The sequence below is a fragment of the Equus quagga genome, chromosome 4 (assembly GCF_021613505.1).
Source record: "Equus quagga isolate Etosha38 chromosome 4, UCLA_HA_Equagga_1.0, whole genome shotgun sequence".
Lineage (NCBI taxonomy): Eukaryota > Metazoa > Chordata > Mammalia > Perissodactyla > Equidae > Equus > Equus quagga.
The window spans coordinates 48,701,297-48,722,275 of NC_060270.1; the positions used below are offsets into that span (position 1 = coordinate 48,701,297).

A 20,979-nucleotide genomic window follows, 5' to 3' on the forward strand; every position below is an offset into this window, starting at 1 on the left:
TAGGGCGTTGTTGTGTGAACAGCTGGATGGATTGAAGAGTCTGTAATCATTTTAAAGCCCAAAGTATTGTTAGCATTGTTTGTTCCTGCAGTATTTATCTGCTCTTCTTAATCTTCTTGCTTATTGACTAGTATGGCATGGGGAGCAGCACTAAGGCCTCCTTCACCCCCTTTGTGGACCCCAGAGTATACCAGACATCTCCCACTGATGAAGATGAAGAGGATGAAGAATCATCAGCTGCGGGTAAGCTAGAAGGGCCCAATGCTTTTGAAACAGCTTGGTTTTCCTTTCTGGTATGGCCTGATAAAGAAATTAATCATTAGTTCAGTAGATAGCCATTTACTGCTTAGGTCCTGACTTAAAGGGAAGACCTTTTTCTTAATTACTATTTTTGTAGGGTTTATAAAACAAATTTTTTTTCTCCGTTTTTCTTTTTTTTTTATCTTTTCTATTTTGCTTCTAGTAGGAACCCAGAGATATCCAGGGGCCCTAGGAAAAGCTGTTCCTCAGAGATCTCCAGGCTTACCACCTATTTCTCAAAAGCAATTTCTGGGTACAATGCTGTGCACGCAGTAGACACTTAATAAGTGCGTGTTGAGTTGTGTTGAGTTCTAGATGTGTGCTTCCCGCCGCAAAGGTCTGGCTGATTTAGAGGAGTCTTGCTTTCTAGACTTCTACAACTCACTAATCATCAGAGTCAGCTTAGGCCAGTTTGTCAACTGATAATGTGGAATTTTAAAAAGTAAATCTTTCCTGCATATATTACAGGAAATGAGGATGGTGCATTTAACTTTGTGAGATGAATATCAATTCTCTAAACTAGCCAAGTAGTGTCTATAAGCCTGTTTTACTAATAGATAAAATAGTGCTTCTATGAATGATATACTTTATTCTACTAAACAAAAATGTAAAATACGCATAGTTTCAGAGTTTCTTTGCCTTTACTATAATGTGCACTAAAGAAGGAAAAAATCATAGTGTTTGAAGCCCCTTCTCCATGTCTACATTGGTTATATTTTAAGATGCTACTGACTTCTCTGATTCTTTTTCTCAAAGCTCTGTTTACTAGCGAACTTCTTAGGCAAGAACAGGCCAAACTCAATGAAGCAAGAAAGATTTCAGTAGTAAATGTAAACCCAACCAACATTCGGCCTCATAGTGACACACCAGAAATCAGAAAATACAAGAAACGATTCAACTCAGAAATACTTTGTGCAGCTCTGTGGGGTAAGTTGGTGCTTTCTACCACTCACTAATGAACTGACACTCAAACATTAAGCCTGTGGGTCTTAACATCAGAAGAGCACTGGTTGAATCATGGATGTTAGAGACCTGACTAGGGACTGTCCTAACCTCAGGAGTGATCAAGAGCAACTTTATATGTAAAAAGAACTGATACCCTAATACCCAGGTGAACAGAATAAGATTCAGAACGACCTTGTCTCAAAATAGTGATGGGCTAAAGCCAACAACACAAATAGTAGGAGTAAGATAAAACTTGAAAAGGACAACAAATGATGACACTTCCCTTTTAGATCAAAACATCACCTGCAGGTTTTTATAAGAACCTGCAGTTCTTGTAGAAAAGATCTGCAGGTTTTAACTGACCTCAAACTCAGTCAAGGCATACCTCGGAGATATTGCGGGTTTTGTTCCAGACCACCACAATAAAGCAAATATTGCAGTGAAGCGAAGTACACAATTTTTTTGGTTTCCCAGTGTATATAAAAGTTATGTTTACGCTATGTTGTAGTCTGTTAAGTGTGCAATAGCATTATGGTTAAAGAAAACAATGTACATACGATAATTAAAAAATGCTTTATTGTTAAAAAATGCTAACCATCATTTGATCCTTCAGCGAGTGGTAATCTTTTTGCTGGTGGAGGGTCTTGCCTCACTGTTGATGGCTGCTGACTGATCAGGATGGTAATTGCAAAAAGGTTAGAGTAGCTGTTGCAATTTCTTAAAATAAGACAACAAAGTTTGCTGCATCAATTGACCCTTCCTTTCACGAACAATTTCTCTATAGCATGTGATGCTGTTTGATAGCATTTTACCTATAGTAGAACAACTTTCAAAACTGGAGTCAGTCCTCTCAAACCCTGCAGCTGCCTTATCAACTAAGCTTATGCAGTGTTTAAATCCTGGGCTGTCATTTCAACAATCTTCACAGCATCTTCACCAGGAGTAGATTCCATCTCAAGAAACCGCTTTCTTTGCTCGTCCATAAGAAGCACCTCCTCATCCGTTAAAGTTTTATCATGAGATTGCCGCAATTCAGTCACATCTTCAGGCTCTACTTATATTTCTTGTTCTTTTGCTATTTCTCCCACATCTGCAGTTACTTCCTCCACTGAAGTCTTGAACTCCTCAAAGTCATCTATGAGGGTTGGAATTAACTTCTTCCAAACTCTTATTAATGTTGATATTTTTTCCTTTTCCCGTGAATCATGAGTGTTCGTGGTAAATCCTTTTCAGAAGGTTTTCAATTTACTTTGCCCAGATCCATCAGAGAAATCTCTATCTATGGCAGCTGTAGCCTTATGAAATGTATTTCTTAAATGAGACTTGAAAGTCAAAATTACTTCTTGATCCATGGGCTTCAGAGTGGATGTTTTGTTAGCAAGCATGAAAACAACATTAATCTCTTTATACATCTCCATCACAGCTCTTGGGTGACCAAGTGTCTTGTCAATGAGCAGTAATATTTTGAAAGGACTCTTTTTTCCTGAGCAATAGGTCTCAACAATGGGCTTAAACTATTCAGTAAACGTGTTATAAACAGATGTGCTTCATCCAGGCTTTGTTGTCTTATTTTAAGAAATTGCAACAGCTATTCTAACCTTCTGCAAGTATCCCTTGATCAGTGTACCCCCTTCATTAATAATCCTACCTAGATCTTCTGGATAACTTGTTTCAGCTTCTGCATCAGCACTGGCTACTTCACCTTGCATTTTTATGTTATGGAAATGGCTTCTTTCCTTAAACCTCCTGAACCAACCTCTGTTACCTTCAAACTTTTCTTCTGCAGCTTTCTCCCCTCTCTCAGCCTTCATAGAACTGAAGAGAGTCAGGGCCTTGCTCTGGATTAGGCTTTGGCTTTAAGGGAATGTTATGGTTGGTTTGCTCTTCTGTACAGACCACTAAAACTTTCTCCATATTAGTAATAAGACTATTTTGCTTTCTAATCATTCATGTGTTCACTAGAGTAGCACTTTTAATTTCCTTCAAGAACTCTTCCTCTGCATTCACAGCCTGGCTAACTGTTTGGTGATGAGGCCTCGCTTTCAGCCTCGCTCAACTTTTGACATGCCTGCCTCACTAAGCTTAATCATATCTAACTTTTGATTTAAAATGAGAAATTTGCAACTCTTCCTTTCACTTGAAATTAGAGGCCATTGTAGGGTTATTAATTGGCCTAATTTCAATAGTGTTATGTCTTAGGGAGTAGGGAGAGAGATGAGGGAACGGCCAGTCGGTGGAGCAGTCAGAACACACACAACATTTAGTGATTAAGTTTGCCGTCTTATATGGGCGTGGTCTGTGGCAACCCAAAACAATTACAATAGTAACATCAAAGATCACCGATCACAGATCACCATAACAAATATAATAATCATGAAAAAGTTTGAAATATTGTGAGAATTACCAAAATGTGATACAGAGACACAAAGTGAGCAAATGCTTTTGGAAAAATGGCACCTATAGACTTGCTCGACACAAGGTTGCCACAAACGTTCAGTTTGTAAAAACACAATATCTGCAAGCACAATAAAGTGAAGCGCAATAAAACAAGGTATGCCTCGTATGGGTGTGATGAGATTCTATCCAAGTCCTGGTCTGTGTTACTACAAACATCACGTACAGATCAAGGAAAGACATGGCCCATCTGTACCCATCTAAACTACTAAGCCTAGTTTGGGCACCACTATTTTATAAGGGCAAAAGCATTTGAGATGTTAGCAGGGAAAAACATGAAGCCTGGAAACCATTTCATGGGAGAGGTGATGGAGGGGAGTAAGGCTCTGTGCTCTGGAGAAGAGATGGAAGACACTAAGATAGCCATGTTTAATATTGAATAATCTGTGGACAAAGGAGCAGACATTCATGGTACTCAGAAGATAGATGTACAGCCAGCCAGAGAAATTAGAAAGTTACCTGCTCATGAATATAGTCCATTGCGCAGTGGACCTCACAGTGTCTGTGTGTTGGGGGAATGGTTTGCCTAGGGATGAATTTTTAGGATTCTAGTTATCCAGACAAGACCACTCACCTTCCAGAGCTTTTGTATTAGGCATTACCACATGGGAGGTGGGCTGGACTAGATTTAGATACATGAGAAGTCCCTTACAGTCAATAATTATGTGACTTTCAGGCTACTAACACCTTCACTTAAATTGGTTTACCATTTCCTAACAAAGAGCAGAACCTTAGGACACAAATTAAGCTTTGCTGTGAGGAGGAGAAAGGGCTTTTCTTCCAGTGAGGTATGGAAATGCGGTACTTTGTCGTATGCTGAGGTGGGTAGGCTAGAAATCACTGCATGAAAAGGGGTGGGGTGAACTGTAGGGAAGTCTTGAGGTGAGAGCCAAGAAAGGATAGGTATTACAGGAAAGGAATAAAGGCAAATTGTGCTAGCATCACAGCTGTGCCTAAGGCTCCTTTTGAGAAGCACTCTATACTAGGTAGTAATGGCTGGATGTAATGAATGCCACTACCACTTTATAAAAGAAAACTAATTTCATTACCAGAGGGACGGTGATCTAATTACTGTGACAGAGCTTCTACTTCCACACTCCCTACTGTAGTACCTACTTGCCCATTAGTTTATATTTATAAAGCGTGGCTTCTTAGGTTTTACAGAGATCCCAGATGCAGAAGGTTAAAGCCCATAAAAAGTCAGTCTTGGGTGCTTCTTAAATTGCAGGCGTAAACCTCCTGGTGGGAACTGAAAATGGCCTGATGCTTTTGGACCGAAGTGGGCAAGGCAAAGTCTATAATCTGATCAACCGGAGGCGATTTCAACAGATGGATGTGCTAGAAGGCCTGAATGTCCTTGTGACTATATCAGGTATGTTACTAGGATGATGTGTCCTCCAGGTCTGCGCAGGTGGGAAAGGTGATCACCTGTTTCTGAAAAAACAGTAAGCTCTGCCCTTCCCAGCTAACAAGCGCCACAGTAAATTATAGCAGTTTAGCCAGAGTGAGACCACCCACATTTGGTAACTCTGGAGACTCTAACCTCCAAAAGGAGGTCTCTCACCTCTGCGTGAAATCTGCATCAGGCAGAGACATACCACAAAGGCTGTGTAGCTCTAGGCCTTTAACCCCTGCCAGCCCTCAGCAAGAAGCTTTTTAAGGTGTCTGCATCCCAGTCATTGCTATCTACTCTCAGATGGAGAATATCAAAATGCAGATTTCTGGGAGTAGGAAACTTTATAAGCAGAAATTCCTCTGGTCTCTTTTCTCTCAATTACTCCTCTAGCTTATAGTCTACTGATGTTTTAGCAAGTGCCGCTGGCCCATTGGGTGATTGAGTCTGCAAAGAGATTTGAATGTGGGAATCATTACTGCTACACTCTGCAGCTTTCTGCTTTCCAGAAAGAGATTTAAAAAAAAAAAAAAGACAAAAGTGAAGGCCTTATTACTGACAAGTTTAAAATCTTACCTGAAAGAGTCTGCATTTATTGAAAGTTTTTTCTTTCTGATAGTATTTGAAAGAGTTTAATAAATAACATCCTTTTTCCCCTCCCATCTTATTCCATCCAGTGTGAAACCATTGTCCCACTGCACATTAGAGCCACCTGAGGAGATGTGGGTCAGAATCCATGGGGGTGGGGCTCAGGCATCAATAGCTTTCCTGCTTCCTGGTTCCTGAAGTGTTTCCAGTGTGCAGCCAAGTTTGAGAACCACAGCTCTACACTCAGCTGTTGTTTTGCAAAGAGACAGCACAGAACTACTGGGTTGAACCTCGAGAAAAGTTTAACTCTCCATCTCTACTTCTATTTTGAAAGAAATGCCTTCACTTGATGCTACAATTCCCTCTTTTACCTTTCCACTGAATGCTCAGAATTTCATCTATTTTTATTCTCCCCAAATAAGGGTTAACCAAGTACATTCTTCTCATATTATCATTTGAGTTTAATTCAGTGTAGTCCTTTGTTCTGGTTAATTGCTTTCTGGATTGCTACACTACCAAATCAAATTTAAAACCATACATCTGTCACTCACCTACCAAAAGTGGCAGTGATACCAGAAAATTCACATTTAGGCTTCATTATGTTGTTAGCAACACATCCCCATTCTTAAAAGTGTAACCATTTCCTCTTACCATGATGGGGAAAGAAGAAAAGGAAAATAAGAGCAAATGATTCTTGAAGTGCCCTCGGGTCTACGTTGACATAGAAAGGAGGAAGCACGGGCCCTCCTGCCCATCCTGGCCGTTGGGCTCAATGCACCTTCTTGGCTTTTGGTTACAAAAAGGAATCGTACCTGCACAGTGATTCCCTTAATTTAAGTTATGAATGCACTCTCTGGTCAAACCCAGTGTGCAGTGCTTTAATGAACACTCTTCTTCTGGTATGTGTCACACCTGTAAAATCTAAAACGTCTTTTGACACCTAAGAGAAATCAAAGGAAGATAATTACCCAAGAAGTATAACCCACAGGCCTAAATTTCTGATCACTTAGGAAGAGCCAGACCAAGGGGCATTTCCTTACCTGGTGCTCAGATAATCTCATGGAGTATACTAAAAGTTTTGCTCCTTGTGTACTCCTCAATATTTTTAAGATGTTTTCTTATCATACAAAGAATTCTTTACTCCAGGAACACTTTACCAAAGGGAACTTTTAAGTTTTTTTCCAAGTACACATCTTTTAATCCTCTCCTATTTTTGTTTGGTATTTCTTTCCATGACCTCAGTACCAAAAACAAGTCCAGGGTTATTTTCTGAGCCCAGAGTACCTTTATTACACTTGTTTCTCTTGTCTCCTTATAAAATTACTTTCTTTGTTGTTGTTAGGTAAAATAAAACCACTACCCGCTGTCATCTTTAAAGTAATAGAGGAGGCAATAAGAAGCTCTCATTAACATATGCTGCTGGGTTAGGAGGTGAGGGAAAGGCAGTCACACATAAGTGCGTACCCTAAAATGTTCACTTGTCACATTCCTTCATGTAATTGGATCTACAATGTTTTGGAACTCTGATCAACTGTTCTGTTACAGAATTAGGTCTTATGAGTTCAGCATACATTGCGCTTTGCACTGGAAAAAGAAAGTGAGAACAGCTTGCTTAAATCAGAAATCACCTGAAGGTAAACACAAATTATAAAATGGTTGTTTGTCCAAAACACTTGGAGCTGTTTTAACCATAGTCCTGGCAGAGGCAACACTTTGATGATGCTGGGAACACTGGTTATTGTGCCTTCACACATACACGCTCAAATACAATTGTACATAAAAGTAAATGAATAATGTGGAGATGGGGAAGGATTGAGAGAAAAAGCTGTCACAGTAGCTTGAAATTAAAATTCTGTTATTTCAACAGGAAAGAAGAATAAGCTACGAGTTTACTATCTTTCATGGTTAAGAAACAGAATACTCCACAATGACCCAGAAGTGGAAAAGAAACAAGGCTGGATCACTGTTGGGGACTTGGAAGGCTGTATTCATTACAAAGTTGGTGAGTCTCAAGACAGGGACCCCTTACTTAATCCAGATTATTCCGCTAAATTTCATTCAGTTTTTTCTATCAGGTACTGTTTGTGAGTAGTTTAAGATGTTGCTGGAACCTTAAGTATACTTGCATTATTGCCGAAAGTCAGATTGCTGAAGTTCAAAGAGTATATTTGTCAGGATAAAGTCCTAGATTCCAGTTTGAACATTTAAATTCACCCCCTCCCAAAGACCCATTAAAATGACAATGAAGGAATAAAAATGCCATAAACCCACAAGGACAAAGGGAACAGGAGAAGAGAAGTCAGCAAATGAGATGTCAACAAAATTGAACAAGAGCAGTTGGATGATTAGGAATACACCTAGACGACCAGGAAATGCTGAATTTTAAGTCTGTGGTGAGGAAAGTCTGCTGAATCAACCCAATCACTCAACAGAACCCAGTAAGGCCCGGGGCCAGAGACCCCAGGTGTATCCGAGGTGGAGGTGTAGGGTGGGACTGAAGATAGGAGGATTGTTGGAAAGCTGCTGAGCAGCAGGTCCTCCAGAATCCAGTTCCCAGCTGAACAGTCAGGCAGCCCCTCACCCACTGCAACGGATGAAAGGTTGGCACAGCCAATCTGATGATGAGGAATACTGAAATGTGAGGACACAGACATACGCATACACACCTCCTTTCCCTGTTTAGCTCCCAAAATATTGGCAGTCATGATTAAACTCCCAAGCAAGACACTGAAAAGTTTATCTTTGGATAAACTAAATGGTCAGAAAGAAAAGATGTTCAGGTGCTAATATTTGAAATTCCATGAAAAAAGTTTGTGGGATAACCACCTTAAAGTGAAGTCCAGCAGTCGATAAGCCCACCTCTGCCAGACAGTGGGGAAATCCATTAATAGGAAGGAAACAAACAGAAAGAAAGGACTTTAGAGGAAAAAGGATAATGAGGAGCGGAAGAGAATTTTATAAAAAAGAAACTATAACTTGAGAGAGGATAGAAAAACTTTTTCCATAAAAGAGTAGGGGCTATTAAGGAAAAAGAAATATAGCAGAGTTTTGGGGAGATCATTCAGAGACTAAGAAAAAATCTTAGAAATTAAAATATATTGGTAATAATAAAAAATGTAATAGAAGTCTTGGAAGATAAAGAGGAGAAATCTCTGAGAAAGTAGCAAAAAAGAAAAGAAAAAGAAAAAAAAGGAGAGAAAAGGTAAGAAAATAAAAGGATCAGTCCCAATGGTTCAGAATCTAAGTAACATGAATTTTAGAAAATAAGAAATGGAAGAGGAGGAAAGTATCAAAGAAAGAATACAAGGAAATTTTCTAGAACTGAGGCCTTGAAATCCCAAAATAGAAAGATTCCATGAGTACCTAATATAGTGAATGAAAAAAAGACTCACGAGGATGCATATCAACATGATATTTCAGTACCCAGGAAATGAGAAAATCCTTAAAGCTTCCAAGTTATAAGTAAATAAATAAACAAACAGTTTACACGTAATAGACCCAGAATTAGGTGGCCTGGAGCTTAGCAGCAGTACTGGAAGATTAGAAGACGGTCCAAGGCCTTCAAAATTCTGAAGGAAAAATTATTTTCAACTGGTATTTTATAACCCATCTGTATTAACCAGGGTCCTCCAGAGAAACGGAACCAGTAGGAACCATATATATATGTATGTATATACAGGCCTAGAGAGAAATCAGTCCAAGCAGAGTGGGACGATGGAGCATTCCAGAAAAGGTGCCTCCAAGAAAAACAAAATGTTACTAATAGATTACCTGCCGCGTTTAACTGTATTAGGGCATTTACAGCACTAGCAGAACGTTTACATGAGCTTACAGATACGCAGACAATAAGGAAGTGAAAAAAATGAGGGAAAACAAGAAAGGAAATATAATGATGGTGAACTCTCTGCCTCACTTGTGAACAAAAATAATTTGAACAGAGGACATTGATTTAACCAAAAATTAAAATATAGCTATATAGGAGGTATGAGGGAGGAAGAAATAGTGTGTTTGAGGGAGAGAGAACCAGACAGAGGAGAAGGTTGTAGAGACTAAATCCTTTCCATACTGCAAAATCAGTAGATAATGGCTACAACTGAAAAAAATTAAAAACTAACATTATTAGCATGTTATTTAGAAATACAGAAATAAATTGCTGAAGAAGTAGTTGAAAGTATATTAAACACAGAATGTGTAAACAGAGGGGCATGCTATAGAAAGAGCTCAGAGAGTAAGAGTTTGGTCGGTTATCCTGGGCTGCCCAGTTTCTTTAGGACACAGAATATTCTGTTTGTTCAGATATTTTATAAAGAAAATGACTGCCAGCTGTAATGTCTTAGTCTGTTCGGGCCGCTGTAACAGAATATCACAGATTGGGTGGCTTCTAAACAACAGGAGCTTATTTCTCACAGTTCTGGAGGCTAAGTACAAGGTCAAGGTGCTGGCAGATTCAGTGTCTGGTGAGGGCCCACTGCCTGGTTCATAGACAGCTGTCTTTTTGCTGCAACCTCACATAGCAGAAAAGGAAAGAGATCTCTCTGGGGTCTCTTATAAAGGCACTAATGCCCTATAAATTCCAAATAGTTGGAATTTAAATTTGAATAATAAGCAAATGACAGCCTTTATGTCTCTACCCATTTGCTCATTTTTCTACTATCTTGCCGTACCAGCCCTCAGCTACTTACATGTGAGCAAAGATAAAAGCCAGGCAAGGAAACATGAAGGATAGTACACAGATTTTTACTGCAATGCATAATTCTCATCTAGACCTCGTGGTTAAAGACAGTCCTAAGCCAGTTACATCTTTAGATGAAGAAAACAGCCTTCAATATGTAGCAAAAGGCCTCAAGTATTCTGCAGACCAAGTACACTAAAGGAAGTTAAATCTGTATCTGTGAGAAAAGCCCACACCAAGAGCATCACCTTCAATTATGGCTTTCTATATATATTTACATATTGTGGCATACACATTTATTAATACAGAAACTTGAATAAATGATTTACCTTTTTAATTCATAATTTTTCTATTACAGTTAAATATGAAAGGATCAAATTCTTGGTGATTGCCTTAAAGAATGCTGTGGAGATATATGCTTGGGCTCCTAAACCATATCATAAGTTCATGGCATTTAAGGTAAGCAGGCATGTGGTTACCTAAAAAGGGCTTGTTTTTTCATTTTAGGTTCCCACCGGTTAACAAAGTGGTCTGTCTTGCACATAGACTAGTGCCAACTTTCCTCTGTATAATAAACCTCTTTTAAAAGTGTAGGAACTCAGGGCCAGCTCGGTGGTATAGTGGTTAAGTTCATGCACTCCACTTCAGTAGCCCGGGATTCATGGATTTAGATCCCCAGCATGGACCTAGCACCGCTCGTCAAGCCGCACTGTGGCGGCATCCCACGTAAAATAGAGGAAGACTGGTACAGATGTTAGCTCAGCAACAATCTTCCTCACAAAACAAACCAAGAAAAATGGTGTAGGAACTCTTAGATTTATTATTCTGAAAGTAAAGACTAAGTAGTGGTAAATGCTATTAAATGAGTCAAATTAAAATTTGGGTACACTCTCCTTTGTTTCAGGTCTATGAATCATCATCTCCAAGTGGCATTTAGTATGGAATGGTTTGCAAGCAAAGCATTAATTGTGATATTAGGCAATGAGATTCATTATTCAGCTACCTAACTAGGGCACTTTTTTTTGTCTGAAAAAGGCAGACCAGCAGCAGTACTGAATCTGAAGGTGGAACTGAGTCTCTAAATCTTGTAATCCTCCTAAGCTTTATGGGGTAAAGTCCCCAAAACTCACTTGATGTTCATATATCTCCAATGCTATTCACGTCTCTGAAATGAATACTGAATGGAGTCACATACGGAAATGGCCTAGTTTCTCTGCATTCTTCAGTTTTGATCACTTTTCCATATTTGACCTTGTCTGAGTCTGTACCCACCATAGTTGGATTGATCACTTATGAGATTCAACAGAAGTAGGATGGGGATATGCTGGTCCCGTTGATCCCCGCTCATGACAGCTGACCCCAGAATGCCAGAAGGACCAGTACTTGCAGGCACTCCAATGTTTTCAGAACTGCATAGTCTATCGTAACCAATGTGAATTTGTCCTCTGTTCACTCTCTCCTTCTGCCTGTGTCTCTCTCTTTGTTTATATCTCCTTGGCCCTCGCTTTGTCTCCCCACCTTGGTGACTCTTATCTCCCTTGACCTTGTATATATTCTTTCCTGCCACACATGCCATGTGAGGGCAGAAGCTGCCTTGGGAACATTATGAGGCTCTCTTCAGGGCTGAGTCACCCCACTTCTATCTTGTTCCCTTAGCTCAAGAGGCTCATTTGTGATGTGTTCAGGAAGATAGATTCATCAATGGAAATGGGCTCCCCTCCATAACCCCCACTTTTATGGAGAGAAACTTTTGGAATGCATTAGGTTAGTAATAACACTTAAGGGATGACTCCTAAAAGCTAAAGTGGTGCTGCTGTTCTGCCAAAATCTCTCTCCACAAAAGCTTTTCAATCAAGATTCCATCCCCATTCCAGTTCTGAAGTTACCGCCATCAGTTTACTAGCCAAAGTGCATGAGAGAGTGCAAAATGCTTTGTTCAGCAGACCACGACCAGCCTGGAAAGGAGGAAGAGCAAAGGCAAGGACTTGAACAGGAAAGACAAGCTGGCAGGTGTTCAAGCCCTCCCATAGGACAAGGATAGGAGGCTAGAGCCTCCCATACTGTGAGACTGATGTTAGCAAAAGATGAGGAGGGAGGGATCTGTTTGGTGGCAGTGGCATTATAGCCGAGGCATTTGTGGTTTCACAAATTCTCTCCTAAACTTCAAGGCCCAATAAAGGTAGAGTGTGGATTAAATAATGGCAGAGAAACACAGAGGAACACTTAACAGCTAGGCCCCAGATTCAAACACAGAAAACCTTGATAAACTCGGCTGGAGCTCTCTTTTCTTCCTCTCTAGTTAAACCCAGCTAGCTCATGTAAGTCATGAGTCTTGAGATGTTCCACCCCTACCCTCCGTCTCTATTGCCCAAACCCAAGTCTCAGATCTCAACATTAAGTTTAGAGAAAGTCCCCGTCTTATGCCTGCTCACTCACTGAAGGAAAATCAGAATCAGAGCATGCCCATTAATTCTGAACAGGCAGCTGGCCCGGCTGCCCACCCAGGCTGTCTCTGAAAAGGTGACAGACATGCATGTCACATGGGAACGAGAGGGGCCAGAGAGGTGACTAGACCTTCTTCTGAGGGAAAAGGCCAGAAATAAACAGGAAAGAACAGCAGCACCAGGTAGCAAGTTTTTAATATATGATGACACCGTCAAAATTGACAACTGTAAACCAACTTCTCTGTCCTGGAGGACAAGGGGTGGAGAAAGGGGCACAAATGGATACTAGACCCTTCCTCCTAGAACCAGAACATGAATAGACCTAACCTTGAAAGAGAAATTTCCTAGCTTTTCAGTTTAAGAAAGCCAGACATTAACTTCCATCAGGCAATAGCTAAAGGGAAAAATTAAGATAACCTCTCTGAATGATGCGGACACTCATGGGGTGATTTTTAAAGTCTTTTGCAGATCTCCAGCACAAGCCACTGCTTGTTGATCTCACAGTAGAAGAAGGTCAAAGATTAAAGGTTATTTTTGGTTCACACACTGGTTTCCATGTAATTGATGTTGATTCAGGAAACTCTTATGATATCTACATACCATCTCATGTAAGTTCCTGGAAGCAGACTGTCAAGGCTCCTTGTACAACAATCTGAACATACAAAGAGATTTTGCTTTTGTACATTTCTAATGGAAGTCATGCTAACTTTTACTAATCAGTAAAGTAGATGGACTTTTGGCTTTCACTAAATAGACAATGCTTTTTAGAAATAAAACATGTAAACTTAACTAATTTTTATGACTATTTAAAACTGGGTAACACATAATAGCAGTTATTTGCCATTTATTGGATATGTTGTCTCACTGGACTTTAGATTAAAATACATATGATGTTTTTCCTTCAAGGGCATAAATGCTGTTTTTTAAGCACGAGTAAAATAGATGAGTTCCTATTTTCAGTTTTTGAAGGGAGATTGGTTCATCTGATGTGGGAGAAAGCCAATGGTCCTTTTTCTACTGTTTTTGATCCTCTCTTCAACTTAAGGGCAGTGCCGTGTGGTAGAATCAAAAACAGTGGAGCGCATACCCTGGCTCTAGCGTATATTTGCTTTGCTATAATGGACACATGAGGTAGCCTCTCCAACCCTCAGCTTTCACATCTGTAAGATGGGGATTAAAGGATCTATCCCTTAGGGTTATCATCAGCATTAAGTACTTGGCACAGGGCCCTGCGTATTGTAGTATTAATATTACTATACTGACACATTGCCTAAAACATGCCTTTTAAAGGAAAATACTGCACGTGGTTTCACTTAGTAGGATTGGTGCAGTGTAAATTATGTTTCCTGTATGTAATCCCAAGGCTAACATTCAATGGAAACTATTTATCAAGAAAGTCTGAGGCATAATCTGTTGCTGATTGGTATTTTGAGAGTTTAAAGACTTCCCTCCGAAGAAGCACAACAACTGAAAACAGTTGTTTTAGTTCATGACGCACATCCTCTCTCTCTCACACACATCATTCATTACTGCATTGCAGCTTTTCACCCGTGTGTGTATGTGCACACAGGACTCCCAGCTCATTTTCTCGGTGAGGTGACTGGGGCATCACTGTGATCATCCTTGATCCTCTCATCCCTATCCAGCAAGCACCTAGTGGACTGCCGCGACATTTGCAACCAGGGGAGCACAGCTGCACCACATCTCTGTTCCTAGAACAAGCCAATTTACGCTTATTCCCATAGTATTTTTTTTAATGAGTGGTAATTTTAATTTTTTTTTCTAAACAAGGCATTAATTTAGATTATTCTGTTATTTCGGCACCCAGCTAAACAATCTGTGTTATATGCTCATAGCCTATTTGATAAGAGTCCATTTTGGCCCCACTTAGGCTCTCTCTATCAGATTCAGCTGGTTTGCATTCTCCTTGTCTTTTTTTGAAGTAGATGGAAAACATGCGGTTTTCAGCGCTCACAATACAGGTGCTCAAAACCCAATTCTACCAACAAACACTAGTGCAGCTTTGGTCAAGTTACACAACCCTTCTGAGACACAGTTGCCTCATCCACAAAGATAGCCACTGTGGGGAGCTGTTCTAAGGACTGGAAATTATGTATGAAAAGGGCCCAGTGCTAGGCACATGGGAGATGCTCCATAGTTATAGTTGTTGTTTTTAGGAATAGGTAAACTGGATTCTCGACCTAGTGCTTAAGTTTGTATTTGACAGGTTGGTGGTTAAATTAAGCAAAGGAAAAAGTCAGTCTCTAAAGTGAAAATAGGAAGAAAAAAAAACTACCTCTTTTTGCAATTCCTAGAGACTAATAGTAAAGACGCCTTCTTATTTTTAAAAGAATAATGTCTGGCCTTTCTTTGTCTTCTAGATTCAGGGCAATATCACTCCTCATGCCATTGTCATCTTGCCTAAAACAGATGGAATGGAAATGCTTGTTTGCTATGAGGATGAGGGGGTGTATGTAAACACCTACGGCCGGATAACTAAGGATGTGGTGCTCCAATGGGGAGAAATGCCCACGTCTGTGGGTAGGTTAACCATTCCTTATCTCCTTCAGCAGTTACACCCCCCAAATGAAACGAAAGTCAAGAAATGTGAAACAACCATTTGATTCCACAAAAAAAAAAAAAAACAGTCTGTGAATAACACTTGTAAGACTTGCTTTGTCTGTTTATCTCAAGTCGTTTGTCATTTTTGTGGTTAAGATGTGAACAGATGCTATGAGTTATTGCCCATCTAATGTTTTTAATGCAGTTTTGGAAATTCCTTTTGACAGCCTACATTCATTCCAATCAGATAATGGGCTGGGGCGAGAAAGCTATTGAGATCCGGTCAGTGGAAACAGGACATTTGGATGGAGTATTTATGCATAAGCGAGCTCAAAGGTTAAAGTTTCTATGTGAAAGAAATGATAAGGTAAATCCGTTTCAACATTTGCATTAGTGTTTGCATTTTAAGAGACCACCAGGTACCTGTGAAACCTTCATTTTTCCTTTCTACTGATTCAAATCACATCTATGTTAAAATAATCAATAGTATCTTGAAATGGCATTATTTGGTTTGATTCATGTGAACCCTCAAAATATATTATTCACATATCAAAAAAGACAGAAACATCTAAAAATTTATTGTAAACTCTTAGTAACTTTGGCGGCCTGCAGGCCTTATGATGACTCAGCAGACACCCCAAATTCTCCTAAGCACTTAGAAAAGTTGGCCCATCATTAATCATCTCACAGTGGGTCAACTTTATACTCCACTTTGAGACTTTTCACAAAGTCACTTTCAGGACCTAACCCATCACATTATAATGCACCTTTAAATGTAAAACATTTGACATGTAGAAATATAAACTTTTAAAAAACGTCACCCATTCCTTAAGGAATGCACAATCGCAAACTCAACTAGTGCCATGCCCTATGCCATTCCAGCCATGTTTCTTCTGCAGTGTCAAAGGGGGACTGTTTTCCAGTGAAATTGGCGGCGTCCGTCTGGCATGATCAGTCGCCTCAGAAGGGTGTTCGCCAGCAGTGCTGCTGCTCCCTTGCCCTCCTTGTAGACTAGCCCAGAGTTTTCAGTAGCTAAGCTGTACTGCATTTGTGAATTCATCCTTTGTGACTATGTCCAACTTAGAAATGCTGACCCCAAACAGCAGACATAAACACCTATACAAAAGAATGTGATGAGTTGAACAGAAGTACATCTCTTGGTCCACCTGGCTCCCCAGAAGCCAGTCTGGTCTTAGTCCAATCCTGGAGATATAAGTCTAGATTAGATTCAACCCTGGCCAACCTAGTGTGCTCTGGGTGGACAACAGCTGGGGTGGCAAGGATGGTTCCAGGGCCTTACCCAGAGTGTGCCAGGAAACAGACCTAAGCCCTAGTAAAACTCCAGCCCTCACCTAGTCTCTGGGGATCATAAGACTAGGAGTGATCTTGGCATTGACCCCCACTCCAGTTCATTGAAGACCCACCTCAGCAAGCCTGTTCCAAGCTATGCCCACACCCTCAGGAGCAGACTGGGACCACACCAGTATCTTGGGCCCCAAGGTTTAAAGCCCAGGGGGCACACAACTTGGAGAGAAGAGCGGCCCTTTCTTTCCCTCATTGTGTTTCCATGGGTCCTCTGTGCTTCCCCATTTGATTCACTGATCCTAATAGTAGCTTTACTTACATATGTAGCATTAGCTGAATGACATAAATTTCCACAGAACTTCCTAAGAAGTTGTTGGGAGAGACAGCATCCTTCTGAAGAAGTTGTGGAAGTGAAGTAGCAGAGACTTTATACTAGTGACAAAAGTAAATGCCTTGAACCAAAGTTTGGTGTTGGCTGACTTAAGGGCTAGGCCACAGCCCAGGATATTACTTTCCTAGGGCAGTGGTTCATTGACATTCTTCTCAAGCAAGCAATAACCCAAATCTTGCTCACTTCTCTCAGTTTAATAAAATGATTTAACAGACCCAGACCTAATGGATCGTGGTTCTGCTTATTAATGCCATTATCTCCTTTGGCCTAGGATATGCCTGCATCAGTATAGAATCCAAGCATTAACTCTTGAAATGCCAAAGTGAATAGGCATTAATCTGACCACAACCATTTTTTTTTTTTAATTTTAAAATGAGAACTGAAGTTGTATAGTAGTCAGTAGGCCCAAAATTCCCCCTTGGCTCTTGGAATTTGAAAGGATTCTCTTCAATCCCAAACGCTGCCCTCTTGTCATTATGAGGGAGAGAGGGGAGCCTCTGTGGCTTTTCAGAAATTAACAAAGGACCTGTGTGTTAGGCCAGAAATCCAGCACATTATCCTAGCACAAAACTCCCTTCTAAAATGTGAGCACCCAAAGGGATGTTGCAAATCAACATATAGCCCCTTCCATGTCCCTGAAGGCCGATACCACATAAGTGATAGTAACAATCATAGTAATAAAGGCAGGAGTGTTTACAGAGGATGCACTGTATTAAAAGGCACTTTATAAACACCAGCCATTGAGTCTTAAGAGCTGACACATGGCAAGGATAGGACATGTGAGAGAAAAAGGATGGACAATTGAAGAAAAGAGGGAAAGAAACCATGCAGTTGAACTAACTTCTTTTTAATTTCAAACAGGTATTTTTTGCATCCGTGCGATCTGGAGGAAGTAGCCAAGTGTTTTTCATGACCCTCAACAGAAATTCCATGATGAACTGGTAACAGAAGAGCACTTGGCACTTATCTTCATGGCGTTATTTCTAATTTAAAAGAACATAACTCATGTGGACTTATGCCAGTCTAGAGGCAGAATCAGAAGGCTTGGTTGAACATACCACTTTCCCCTTTTCCTCTCCCTCCACCCGTCCCAATACAGTCCATCTTTCAATATTGCAGCCTGGTTGAGAAGGAGAGAAAAAGGTGGCAGGAATTTCCAGGAGATCCCAAGAATGCTGCGTTGTCTGTGGACAAAGATGGACCATGTGCCCTTCGGAGTTAGGGATAGAAACAAATATTGTGTGCTCTTATGATTAAGCTGTGTTATGGTGGATTTTGAGTTTTGTTTTGTTTTAGTTTTTTACCTTTTTTCTTTACCCCCTTACTTTGTAAGAATGGGGAGAGAATGCATATGGAGAAAATGAGTCTGTTTTTAATTCTGTCTGCCTGCTCGCTTTAAGTTTACAATATGTTGTACAGTTTCCAATTTCAAACGGTGAGAGACAGCACAATAAATGTACCTTATCTCCTTACACTGAAGGCCATAACTGCATCGTGGGGTAATTTTAGAACTCTTTTGCCTTCACCAACCCAAAAGGTTGCTTTTTGATAGCAACTGGCTAATGGATTTTTAAAAGAGAAGAAAAATACTAGTTTTCCCCTCTTTGGGAAAATAGATTTTAAATGGCTAAACTACTAGCCTTAGACTAATAAAATCAACTACCATTTTTGTGAGTCTGACAGGCCCTATTTATATGGCCCTGCACAGAACGGAGTGTGTTGAATGGGAGAGTAGTCCCATTGAGTTGATTTGGCTCTCGCAGTTGAGGGACTCCATAACACAACTTTCCCTCAGCTATGATGCAACAGATCAGGGCAAAAGATGGGATGACAGATGGGGTCAGACAGAAAGAGCTTCTGGGAAACAAGCTAAAACACAGATATGTACACATTCTTTTTTTAAATGCTCAAAGCCTCCCAGCTGAGAGGTCACTCGGTTCGGACTTCATTAGGAGTGAGACTGTTGAGTTCTTTCTGGGAGTTGGGGAGTGAAGGACATCCAGGCTCTGATCATTCCCAGCTTTCTCCTGAAGGTGCCACTTTCTCAAGATGAAAACTGTGACTGAAAAAAAATAATAAATGTTTCTGAGCTGCCTGTGTTCTCTCTGGGTTGGTGAGAGAAGGGACCTAGACTACTATGCCTGCCTGAAACACAGCAGGCATCATTGGTTCAGATTTTATAGAACTCAAAAGCAAGGCTTTGGCCAAAATTCCAAGACCCTAATCATTTTACCTTCCTCTAAATTACCCAACATACGGTAAACAACATTTGTGCAGAGATATGTATGTATTTACTTCAGGTTGACTTGTGTCCTTATAAACTCTTACTCGGATGATTTGAACTTCTACGTGACTGTCTGGATTTTTTTTCCAAAGCTACAAGCATGGCCGCCTGTGGTATCGAGGTGTTGCAAAACAGTATCTGTGTTGTGCTTCCTGTTTTAACCTACCTCGTTTTGTTTGTTTTTGTTTCACTGTTCATCACAGCAGTGTTATCTCCAGGAGACATATAGAGAGCTCAACTGGCAATCTCAGGAGTATTTAATATTTAAAAAAAAAAGAAAAAAAAAAAAAAAACAGTAGTTGACCAAATTGTTCTTCTTGAAAAATTGAAAAAAGAATCCAACAACAACAAAAACTAATGTGGCTTATTTCTGAAGAAAACAATTACAGGAAAGATAAAAAAAAAAAAACCCTACCATCCTACTAATTTTGCTTAAATACGTAAGCAGCTGATGTACTATTAATGAGAACGAAACACACATTAGGAAAATGGAGCTATTTGAATCTGGTGGTTTGGGCAAGGGGGAGAAGGGAAGGGGAAGCATTCTAGTTTCTGAAGTAGATGATTATGCCCCTCCTGTAAAAGTGATTGTCATTTGCATTTATTTTAAGCTGGTAACACACAGGAATGGAATTGAGGATTATCTTCAGGCGATCACCAAGATGTCCTCATCATGGTCCCTTTAGCTCTCAAAAGCAATGAAATTCTCTCGTTCTCATTTTTACTGCTGTAGTTCTGCTGCTGAACAATACTATCTTCACAAGTTCCATGCGACAAATTCCACAATAACTTTTGGGATTGAATTTATCAACTACTGTAATTGAATACTGACATGGACAAAATATATTGAATTGAGACTCATCCCCAAATGTGATTGCCACCAGCTCTTTATATTGCTGCTGTGGTATTTTAAACCAGAAGCTTCTTTAAATTATGTTGCAAATTGATCTTTGTTTTTATGTTTTGTTTTGTTTTTATTTCTAAGTGATAAGTTTGAAACACACAGCTTTAAATGATTTTTTTACTGTGGGATTTTGGGTACAGTTAAGAAATAAAAGGGAATCATTGTGTTTAAACATAAGGTAGTTTGTGAATGTATTTTTTAAAATCTAGATTCATTGAAACAAAAACTCATAAAACAATATTAATGCAGTCTTGTTTACAGTATGTACAGTGACATAACATAGAACATGAGCTTTTCTGGTGCCAACAACAATAAAACACAGACGTTAAACATCAAGCCATGACTTTATATTTTTGTACGGATATTTTACACTGAGTACAAAGCAAAACCAAATTTAAAAGGGCCCCCCACAAATCTGTGCTCCTTAAAAGATATCTAAAGAATTCTTTGAAGCTTTTATCTTCAAAAATATATTTTCCTCCATCAGAACAAGCCCTAGCCCTGACATTCTGAGGTCTAGGTCATGCAAAATATTTCAGAATGCTGTTCTTGTAGCTCGTAACAATTCCCAACTTTTTGGTTTCCTTAGTTCTTTTGTTTTTTTTCTTGGCAGGTGGAGGTTTGTGCTTTTCATCCATCCTAATAAAAGTTTCTTTAGTTTTAAAACTAGTTTTTGAAACTGATTAGTTTCAGTTTTTAGTTTTAGTTCTTCCTGTAGGAGATATTGTTTCTAGAAC

The 20,979-nt window shown here is 39.8% G+C and overlaps 1 protein-coding gene across 14 annotated transcripts in view; it reads left to right on the forward strand.

Annotated features, from left to right (window-relative positions):
- Positions 1-20,578, forward strand: part of TNIK (TRAF2 and NCK interacting kinase) — a 382,525-nt gene extending 361,947 nt beyond the window's left edge. For 6 of the 14 annotated variants that reach the window (XM_046658783.1, XM_046658785.1, XM_046658795.1 and 3 more), the window contains 10 exons: positions 132-243; positions 464-553; positions 1,057-1,227; positions 4,928-5,071; positions 7,548-7,682; positions 10,711-10,811; positions 13,255-13,404; positions 15,178-15,337; positions 15,586-15,725; positions 17,916-20,578. In XM_046658783.1, coding sequence (XP_046514739.1) covers positions 132-243; positions 464-553; positions 1,057-1,227; positions 4,928-5,071; positions 7,548-7,682; positions 10,711-10,811; positions 13,255-13,404; positions 15,178-15,337; positions 15,586-15,725; positions 17,916-17,999 — 1,287 coding nt within the window. In that variant the 3' untranslated portion in view covers positions 18,000-20,578. The remainder of the gene's footprint in view (positions 1-131; positions 244-463; positions 554-1,056; positions 1,228-4,927; positions 5,072-7,547; positions 7,683-10,710; positions 10,812-13,254; positions 13,405-15,177; positions 15,338-15,585; positions 15,726-17,915) is intronic. The other 8 variants (XM_046658787.1, XM_046658790.1, XM_046658793.1 and 5 more) reach the window with 3 other exon arrangements.
- The last annotated feature ends 401 nt before the right edge of the window (positions 20,579-20,979 follow it).